Genomic DNA, 10,318 nt, shown 5'->3' on the forward strand with positions numbered 1-10,318 from the left:
CGCCGCCTCCGCCTCTTTTCCGCCCTGCGCGGAGCGTCACCGCTGCGCGCCCGCCCCGCTCCGCCACCGTCGCTCGTTCCCCCGCCCCGCCGGGCAACGTCACCGGCGGCCCCGCTTTCCCCCGCCGCCACGGCCCGCTCAGCATCGCGGCCCCCCCGTCCCGCCCTGCCCTGCCGCGGCCCCGTCGCCGGCATCCCCCCGTCCCCATCCCCGGTGCCTCCTGCTCCTCGCTGCCCCGGCGCGCTGCCGGGCGCATGGCGGCGGGGCCGTGCGGCGCGGCCCTGGGGCGGGCGGCGCTGGCGGCGCCGCTGGTGCTGCTCTACTACGGCTTCTCCATCGGCATCACCTTCTACAACAAGTGGCTCATGAAGGTGCGGGGTGGCGGGGCGGTGCGGGGTGGCGGCGGCGGAGGGCGGCGGCGGTGACAGCGGCTGTCGGTCCCGCAGAGCTTCCCGTTCCCGCTGTTGGTCACGCTGCTGCACCTGCTGCTCATCTTCGCTCTGGCGGCGCTCGCCCGTGCCCTGGCGCGCTGCCGCTCCGGGCGGCCGCGGGCAGCGCTGTCCTGGGCCGACTGCCTCCGCCGGGCCGCCCCCGCAGGTACGGCCGGGCACGGGAGGGGACGGGAGCGGGCCACGAGTCTGGGACACAACAATATATGAAAGACATTGAGGTGTTGGAGAGCATCCAGAGGAGAGCCACGAGGATGGTGATGGGAGTGGAGGGGAAGCCTTATGAGGAGCGGCTGAGGTCACTTGGTGTGTTCAGCTAGGAGAAGTAGAGACTTAGGGGAGATCTTATTGTGGTCTTCAGAGTCTTCACGGGAGGAAGCAGAGGGGCAGGCACTGATTTCATCACTCTGGTAACCGGTGACAGGATCCAAGAAAACATAAGAAGCTGAATCAGGGGTGGTTTCGGTTGGAGATTAGAAAAAGGTTTTCACACAGAGGGTAGTTGAGCACTAGAACAGGCTCCCCAGAAGGGTGGTCATGGAACCAAGACTGACAGAGTCCAAGAAGTAATTGGACAATGCTCTCGGGCACAGGGTGGGATTCTTGGGGTGTCCTGTGCAGGGCCAGGAGCTGGACTCACTGAAGGGAGTGGTGAGGTCCCTTCCAACTCAGCATATTCGGTGTCTCTGTGAGGCTGCTCAGGGGTGCCCGTGACACTCTGGCCGCTTCCAGAGCCACTTGTCTGCCTGGTGTGGTCGGGGCCAATCCCCTGGGACAGGGTGAGCGAGGGGGTGCAGCCATCGCTCCGGCCCCCGTGTTTCCCTACCAGGTGTAGAGCAGGTGTAGATACTACTTAAAGCTTCAGCCTGAGACATGCCACATTGCTCATTACAAAGACAGGTAAGAATAGGGAGAGGCCACACAGAATTAATCTTTCTGAAGGAGTCACTGGCACAGAGAACCTTCTGCAATCCCTTGAATAAGTTGCGTTTGCAAGTAACATTTTCTCTTTAACACTAGTATCAAGCCATGCGTTTCATCTTTCTCAAGGTGGAGCTTGGTAGAGAATTCATCATTCATGGCACACAGAACTACCTGAGACCAAGGAGTGAAGCTCCTACTCGGAGCACAGAACTGTAACTACTTCTGCAGTTCTTTGGCTGTGTGTTGTGTTGGCTCCCACAGAACAGCATCTGGTCTATGATCTCTGGCAAGGTTTGCAGTACCTTACATAACATGCCCCATGGTTTCTTGAAAAAAGCTTTCTCCACATCTGCAGCAATTTTACCTTCCAGCATGGCCTGCCCTTGGATTAGTAACACTGTTTCCTGTGGTAGGAAACTTACCTAGAAGGGAGAACAGACTGTACCACAAGCTGCACCAGGGTTAAGGCTGTGTGCTGATAATTGTCGCTTCTTCAGGTTTCTTGCAGTGGCCCTCAGACTTACAAGTTATCATGTCCTGATACATTCAAGAAAGACTTTATGCAAATCTGCAATCACTTTCAGTCACAGGGAGGGCAAGAGTTATTTCTGGCTTTTTTGTAATGCATGTTGAATGAGTGCAATGCTGAGCCCAACTTGAGTCACAGGGAACAGGACAGAAACATGAAGAGCTGAGAATATCTGAGTTACATTGGTTCTGAAGAACTAACTTGAGGAAAACGTGTTTTTTCTCCTGGGTCTGCTCTGCTGTCCATGTTTGTGGCTATGAAGCAGGGTTTTGTGGTGGGTTTGTTTAATGTCACAGAGGACTGTTAACTTCAGGACTTTTTCATTGATTCTTTAGCTCTGTCAACTTCCTTGGATATTGGGCTGAGTAACTGGAGCTTCCTGTATGTCACTGTCTCCCTGTGAGTACAAACACCACGTTCCCTGGGAGCCTCTGGTGGGGTTTGGAGAGTGCTTTGCCAGGTGTGTTCCTTGAACAGGTGTTTGGTTAGAGGGGTCAGCATGCAGGGTCTGTGTCAGCTTGCTGGTAGCAGTGTAGAAATGGCTGATGGTTCCTAACAGTATTTTGATGGGAAGAACTACATTCAAGGAGTCTGACACTGTATTTTGGTCCTTACAGCTACACAATGACCAAATCCTCTGCCATTCTCTTCATCCTGCTTTTTTCACTGCTGTTCAAGCTAGAGGAAATGGTAAGAGTCCCACACAATGCTTTAGGGAGGGAGGTCAGACCCAGGGAAATAGGCAGTGCGTGTACAAGAAACATGTAAGCAGAGGAATGATGCAGTTCTGTGGGTGAATCTGAAAGGAAGGAGGTGCCTGTCTCTGTTGTGCTTGCTCTCCTGCAGAGAGTGACGTTGCTGCTGGTGGTTCTGCTCATCGCTGGGGGACTCTTCATGTTCACCTACAAGTCCACACAGTTCAATGCACAGGGGTTTGTGCTGGTGCTCTGTGCCTCTTTCCTGGGGGGCATTCGCTGGACTCTCACGCAGATACTGATGCAGAAGGCTGAACTGGGTACGTGGGGTGTTAGGAGGGGGTGGTGGTGCTGGTAACAGGGAGGGGAATAAGGAGAGGTGATAGCCCTTGCTGCAGAAACAAAACATCTCATGGAAGGTGTTTGAAACCTTGGGCACGGGATATCTGTTGGTGGGTAATGAAGGTGGCTTGGTGTCTGCAGCAGCACAGGTGTGGGCATCACAAATAAGGTGGATGTCTAGGAATGGTGCTAATAAAGGCTCTGGGACCTGTGTTATTCCCTGTTTTGTTGCTGCCTGCTCTGTTATTGGTTCTCCTCTTTCAGGGCTCCAGAATCCCATTGATATCATGTTTCACCTGCAGCCGCTCATGTTCCTGGGGCTCTTCCCACTCTTTGCGGTGTTTGAGGGTGCGTGAGTTAATTAGAGAAAGCAGGGATAGCTTTATAGAGTGGTTGGGAGATTGCTTACCAGTTTGTTGTTCGAGATCATTCACTTAGATAAGTGAACAACTATGAACTCTGCAAAGTAGTTTGAGACCTGGATTTATCTTATGCTGGCAGGACATTAAAGAGTGCATAGAAATAGTAGCCTGCCACACTTGTGGAAGTAAGGGCTGTGAAGAACTGGCTCCACATCCTCCTCATACTGGAATGTGAGCAGCCCACCCCATCAATCTTATTAAGAGGAATCCTGGGAGCTGGGAATGGTATTCTGCTACTCATTGTCTTGTTCCTAGGCCTTCCTTTGTCCATATCAGAGAAGCTCTTCCGTTTCCATGAAGCAGGAATGCTGTTCTCTCTGGTAGGGAAGCTGTTCTTGGGTGGAATTCTTGCCTTTGGTCTAGGCTTTTCTGAGTTCCTCTTGGTTTCCAGAACATCTAGCCTCACCCTTTCCATTGCTGGCATTTTTAAGGTAAGGCATGGTTCCTGTGCTAATACTAGAAGGCAAGTACTGAGTCATCCCTATTGGGCTTTATGTGGTGGGAGCTTGCTTAGATCCTTAGAAATTATTGCTTGTTACTTTTGTTCTCCTTGCACAGGAGCTTGATGCTTTGCCTTTTAGTCTCTGCAGTGAAGTCTCTTGGCCCCTGACAGCAAAGGGCCAGAGAGTAGTGGCTGTTCTATAAAAAATACCATTATTGATCAAACTTTGTTGGAATGTGGGCTAAACTAAAACATAGACATTGCTCTCATGAGCAGCACATGGTGTGGAAGAGAGGAGAGGAGGGGTAAGAAGGGCAAGCACTTGCATCAGACCTGCATATGACCAAACCACTGGTTTGAACTATCTCTGTAGCCTAGTTTGCACATCCTCCCCTTCCCAGAGGAGTCCAGCACACATACCTTTGAGCTGAACTGTGATATTTGAAATCTCTCTGATCCAGAAGTTGTAAGATTCCTCTGTAGCTGAGCTGTGCAGTCAGATGACTTAAAATCCCACATCCTGGTTTGACAGGTTGTTTGTTTCTAGAAACTGTTTTTAGAACTCTGTGTGCATGAAAGAATGTGCTGATAGAAATTTAGCAGCCTGACATCTTGATCTAGGCTTCAGCTGTAAAATGTCTCATGCATATCTCTTCAGGTCCTGCCCTGCCACTTGTCATGTTTTTTTGTTTCCACAGGAAATCTGCATTTTATTCCTGGCCACACATTTACTGGGAGACCGCCTCAGCCTCTTGAACTGGCTGGGCTTTGCTGTCTGCCTGTTAGGAATCTCCCTCCACGTTGTTCTCAAAGCCATGAATTCCAAAGGTGATTGTTTTAAATCCCTTTCTCTTTCTTTGTAGGCTTTCTCATTGCTTCACTAGGAGCTGTGTCTAGTTCCAGCTCCTTGACAATGCCAGGTTTGGTGGGAACTCCAGCAAGTTTGTCACTAAAGGGGCTGTCTGCATGCAGGTGACAAAGCACTGGAGCCACACAAAGAGGCCAGCTCTGACCCTGACCTGCAGCTGCTGCTGCGCCACCCCGAACATGGTGAGGAAGAGGTTGTTGAAACCCCACAACAGCACTGATTGAACAAGAAGCACAAAGCCACCTGCTCTGTTCTTACCAAACCTGCCTGACAGCTATCCAGGAGGAAGGTCCAAAAGTCTCTGTGACCACCCACAGTGGAGCCAGGGCCCAGTGAGAGAATTCTGCTGTTTTACTACAGTGTGGATCTGTAGATGCTGCACAAGAAAAGGCAATATCCCTTTCACAGGACCTTGGAAGACAAGCCCTGCTTCAGTGGGTGCAGAATAGCGAGTTGAGACAGGGAAAAGCTGTAAAAAGTCCATTAGGAGATCCTGAAGGTTGTTTACTGAGAATGTAGACCATGAGCTGTAGAATGAACATGGGCATGTCTGGACTGCAGGCTGAGTGGTTCAGGGATGATTTTACTGCTGGTTAGCTTTTGACTTCAAAGGAGAAGGTAGATACACCTTCCCTTTTTTTTTTTTTTTTTAATGTTTCTGCAAATTAGGAATTCCCATCCTGATGGAATCATCCCTAGAGTTGTCCCAGTGAGGACCTTTTGTGCCTGGGGACTTCCATGTTCTGTGTGCATAGTAAGGAGAGAATTAAATGCTGGTATTTGGGACCAGTTGAAAATGATGAACATTTCCAGATGATATAGGTTGGAGGGAAGACAGGGATGCAAGAATACTTCTGGTGCTACAGGCCAAGAGGAGAATGAGCAGTGTCACAGGAGATCTAATCTGAGCAATAAGCTTATCAAAAACTATGTGGGATTTTGAGGGGGGGATTTTTTGGTTTTTAAATAAACTTTTCTGATTTGCATTTGTCTGTACATTCTGTACCTATGCTTCATCAAGCAGAGGTCATTGTCTTCTCAACTCCTTTCCCTTTAGTCCTCCACTGACCTTGCTACTGCATGCCCATAAGGCCTCTCACACAAAACACTTGCCCAGCTATCACTGATCTCTAGAATTAGGGAGATGTTCTGCAGCCTTTCATATTTATTCCAGCCAAGAGAACTTACTGACTGCTCTGCCTTAATGCACCATGTCCTAAGAAGACTTCTAGTATTGTGGCTTTTGGTAAGAATCTTGCCTCTTTGCCCCATTTGATTGGATCAGGTAGTGCTGCAGTCCAGGAAGGGGGAATAGCAGGATTTCAGATGTCATTTTTGTTGCTGCTAAGCCTCAAGTGGTGTTGGGCAGGTGGCTGGTTTTTTGCTTGGCAGAATTTCCACATATTTCAAAGTTTTGTTCAGTGCTAGCTTTTGTAGTTTTTAGAGTAGAAATAACTTGACAGAGTTTCCCAAAGGGATAACAGTACAATCTTTCTCCTGGCAGGAGCTGGGTATTAAAGTGAACTTCCCATATTCTGTTGGAGAGCCTGAGCCATTTTGACTAAACAGTCTCTCTGTTGATCTTGCTTCTTAGTTTTCAGATATGAAGTCTTTCTTGATGACTTTAATCAAGAGCATGTCCTGTAAAAAACTGGTTCTGAAGAAAACTTTAGTTATTAGTGATCATCTTTGATCATGTTCTGCTAACTGGCTTCATAGCAGACAGCAGGTGGTGCAGCTTCCTCATGTAAAGCTACTGAACCAGTACGTCCACACCAGGCTGGTAGACCAAGGGATTTTGTGCATCAAGTAGAATGTCTGGAACTGAGAATGACTTGGTCTGGCCCTAGCTGTACTTTCCAATAACTGGGACTTGTGATACTTCCAGCAGGATTCACCCTGTTTACCCTGCCAATAGCTGTGAGCTCTGAGCCCCAAATACTCTGTACTTGATGTGGGGCAGTGGCACTTTCTGCACGTGAACTGTGTTCAACAGTATCACAGCTGCTGCTTCATTTCACCTTCCACTCACCTGCAGCTGAACCTTGGGAATCCTTCTGCTGTGTAACTCCCAGACTGAGATTTCATGTCCCTGTAAATCCAAGGTAAAGGCAATTTCATTCTCAGCCCAGAAGTTGCACCAGATATGGTGCTTGAAGATGAAATCCAATTGTGCTTGTGACCTGTAGAACCATGGAGTCTGTTGCTTCCAGCCTTGTTTCCTTTTTAAGACAGAAGTGATGCCCTAGAACTCCAGCTCTGTCTTGGAGCTCCTGGAACATGGCAGAGTTGTGGGCAAGCTTGGGAGGGGTGGGGTGGGACTGGGCTGGTGTAGGGCAGTGCAGCAGAGTGTTAAAGCAGCACCACAGCTCTGCTGAACACTGTCCACCTTGCTTGAATGGGCACTAATATTTAAAAAAAAAGGAGAAAGAACCTTTGCCTACCCTCTCATATAAGAAAAAAATCCTACTGTGCATTGAAAATGCTGGAAATGGAAAAAGACACAAAGATGAAGGACTTGGAGGAGGGAGCCAGGAGTGCTGCAGCAATGGCACAAAATAAATGAGAATGCACAATCCTGTGGTGAGTGTTGAAGTACAGACTGTAGGCATGAAGAAGTAAAATGGGAGATTGGAGTCTACTGAGGAGGGAGGATGGACGTATGGACAGGATGGAAGTGGAAGCTGGGAGCACCAGTAGATCCTGTTTGCCTCTGGAAATAGCCCTGGGTGGCTTTGCAGTGCTTTGGCCAGAGATAGTTAAGGCCTCTTGGTGTTGCTGAAGCTGTTTGAGGCTTGGATTGATGGAGTGGGCTTGGGCTGGGAAACCCTGGGAGCACCCAGCCGTGTGTGCAGGCACAGAGCCTTGTCTCCTGCCTTTAGGAGGTCTCCTGCTGCCACAGTGTGGTCCCTGTGGCTGAGAGGAGTGATGCAGCTTGCTGTTTGTGCAGACCATTTTCTGACAAACCTCAAGCCAGGGGCCACTTTAGGGGACAGGGGAAGTAGTTTTCAGTACAGACAAACATTGTGTGGCACAGTTTGGCTCTGCCCCCTTCCTCAAAGGAAGTGTGTGAAGGCTGAATGTCCTGGAAGCGCTCTGGAGCAGGGCAGTGCCAGGGACACGTGTGCTGCAGCAGCACAGGGGGATGAGCCCTTTTGTGGGGAGGGCTCGGGGTGTGTTTGTGCTGCCCAGGCCTCCCCTGTCTGTGCCAGCCCCTCACCAACACAGCCACCCTGGCAAGGGAGGGCTGCCATTGAATATTGATGGTGTTTGAACTCATTAAGCAGCGGAAGCAAAGCTGAATGAGTCTCAGAAGTGCTGCACTCCTTCCTCAAACTCTGTTCCTGCCTGTAAGACCAGGTGTTTACATGTGTGATGATTCTGCCTCCCCACACAGCCCCCTGGGAGACCTTTATTGAAGAACAGATGCTTGGCTTCCTGCTAAAATTTCAATACTGTAAACATCCTGAGGGCAGGGAGAAAGCGTCCCTGCAGACCCCCCTGCACTCCTCTGGTCCTCTGCCCAGCAAACAAGGTATGTAACACCAGTGGGCTTGCAGTGGGGAAGCAAGCCTGTCTCCAAAACACACAGGAGCAGCAAGGCAGAGCAGCAACATGGGGTCTGGTGCCAGCAGTCAGGATGCCTCAGGATGTGCTTCATTTCTCATTTCAGATGAACATCTCTGTAGTATTAATTACATGGTTTGTGGTTGGTGCCTTGTGAGGTGGGGAAGGGGGAGCTCAGGGTGTAGATGGGAGGAATGCTGGTTACTGCCAGCCTGGGGCTTTAAAGGGCTCACATTCTTCTGCAGTCTGCAGTGGTAAAAAATTGCCTCTGACTCTGATACCCCTGCTGCTGCACTGAGGCTCTCTTGGTTTTTCTCCTTGCTGGGGTATGCAGATTTTGATGTTCACAGCCTTGGATCTCTGCAGGGTTTTTCTGGGAATTGCACTTTCCATTGTCCTCTTGCTGTCATTGGCACAGTACACTTGCACCAGCCCCCTTCCTCACTGCCACATCACGCCCTGGAAGGCAAGGAATGGGGGAGGCTTTGAGCAGAGAGGTGGGGGAAGAGCAGCTGGGCAAGAGAAATGTAGAAATGGCAGAAGACAAAGAATATGAATGGTTGGAGATCACCACCACAACGTGGTTCAGGTTGGAAGGGACATTGGAGGTCATCTTGCCCAAGCCCTTGCTCAAGCAGAACCAGCCAGAGCTGCTGCCCAGGAATGTGTCCCAATGGCTTTGAATTCTCCAAGGATGGAGACTCCATAACCTTTCTGAGCACCCTGTGCCAGTGTTCAGTCACCCTCGGGGGAAAAGGTGGTTCCTGGTGTTCAGAGGGAACCTCCTGTTCCAGTTTGTGCCCATTGTGTCTGTCTCTGGGCACCACTGAACAGAGCCTGGCTCCATCCTCTTTCCACCCTCCCCTCAGGTATTTATTGACATTGACAAGTTTCCCCCTGAGCCTTCTCCAGGCTCAGCAGTCCCAGCTCTGTCAGCCTTTCCCCAGATGTGAGGTGCTCCCAGGCCCTTCATTATCTTCATGGCCCCTTGGTGGCCTCCAGCATGTCCATGTGCCTTGTAGTGATGAGCCCAGCTCTGGCACAGCTCTCCAGGTGTGGCCTCACCAGTGCTGCATAAAGGCAGGAACCACCTCCCTTGACCTGCTGGCAGTTCTTTACCTGAGGCAGCCCAGGATATTGTTCCCTTCTTGGTGACAAGGGCTGTTCCCTCAGGTGAAGATGCAGGTGTGCAGCTAGAGGGCAAGAACCTGCCCAGTCTAACACTGCCAGAGGTTTGCTGGGACAGAGAGCTGTCCTATAACACCTACAGTGACATAAGTAGCCCTTCCATCTCATTTTGTGCTCTCCAGCCTTGCAGAGCTGTGTAATTGCTGTATCTATCAGTGCTCCTTGCATTAACAGGCAGTAATTGACACCTGTGTTAAGGAGCCTGGTTTCAATTACTGCTGAATGCAGCCCAAACTCCAGAGCTGGGAGATTACAGGGGGGAGGAGCTGTAGTGCTCACGTTTACGCTCTGTTTTTCCACCAGGTGCTCCTCTTTCTCCAGGGATGAAGCTTTTTTTCCGTTTCTTGCTTGTGCCTTGAATCTGCAAAGCTGCCAGCAAAGGCTGCCTGGGAGGTGTGGGGCTGTGCCTCAGGAGCACAGAGCCCAGCTCTGTTCTTCTTCATCTGGATGTTTCTTACAGAAGCCTCTGCTACAAATCCTGCACTGAATGGTGGGGTTGCAAGGTGTGGGAGGAAATCAGTCCTTGTAGGTGGTGGCGTTCTCCCAGCCCCATGCAGCAGCAATCCTGGGGGCTTTCTCATTCCCTGGCCTGAGCTACACCTCTCTCTGGTCTCCAGTGCATCAGCACTCCCCTGTGTGCTGGGCCCTGCCCCCTCCTGCTGCCATTCATCATTTCTGATCCAATAAATTACAGCGCCGTAAAAATGCACGGGGAATTGTTTTCTGTGTAATAGAGCCATGAGCCCTTAAATTTCCATTTGTTCAGTGGTTGATGAATGGACAGTTGTGGCTGGTGCTGGAGCCATGTGGAGTGGTGGGAGAGCTCTGACTACAGTCAGGGCTCCCTCCTGCAGCCTCAGCACCAGAGACCTCATTGGTTATGAGGCAATAT

At 50.5% G+C, this 10,318-nt stretch overlaps 1 protein-coding gene across 3 annotated transcripts; it reads left to right on the plus strand.

The window, feature by feature from the left end:
- Positions 1–109: 109 nt before the first annotated feature.
- On the plus strand, positions 110–10,051 carry SLC35C2 (solute carrier family 35 member C2). 3 transcript variants are annotated; one of them, XM_053958789.1, is made up of 11 exons: positions 110–371; positions 447–597; positions 2,238–2,301; positions 2,520–2,592; positions 2,749–2,917; positions 3,204–3,287; positions 3,617–3,792; positions 4,502–4,631; positions 4,776–4,853; positions 8,069–8,206; positions 9,730–10,051. In XM_053958789.1, exons 1-11 carry the CDS (start codon positions 255–257, stop codon positions 9,783–9,785), a joined length of 1,236 nt encoding a protein of 411 aa, XP_053814764.1. In that variant the 5' UTR covers positions 110–254; the 3' UTR covers positions 9,786–10,051. The 3 variants fall into 3 exon arrangements, with proteins under 3 accessions (XP_053814764.1, XP_053814767.1, XP_053814765.1); XM_053958792.1 differs by having other exon boundaries at positions 3,617–3,681; XM_053958790.1 differs by lacking the exon at positions 3,204–3,287 and having other exon boundaries at positions 9,730–10,050.
- The last annotated feature ends 267 nt before the right edge of the window (positions 10,052–10,318 follow it).

This window comes from Vidua chalybeata, chromosome 17 (genome assembly GCF_026979565.1).
Source record: "Vidua chalybeata isolate OUT-0048 chromosome 17, bVidCha1 merged haplotype, whole genome shotgun sequence".
NCBI lineage: Eukaryota > Metazoa > Chordata > Aves > Passeriformes > Viduidae > Vidua > Vidua chalybeata.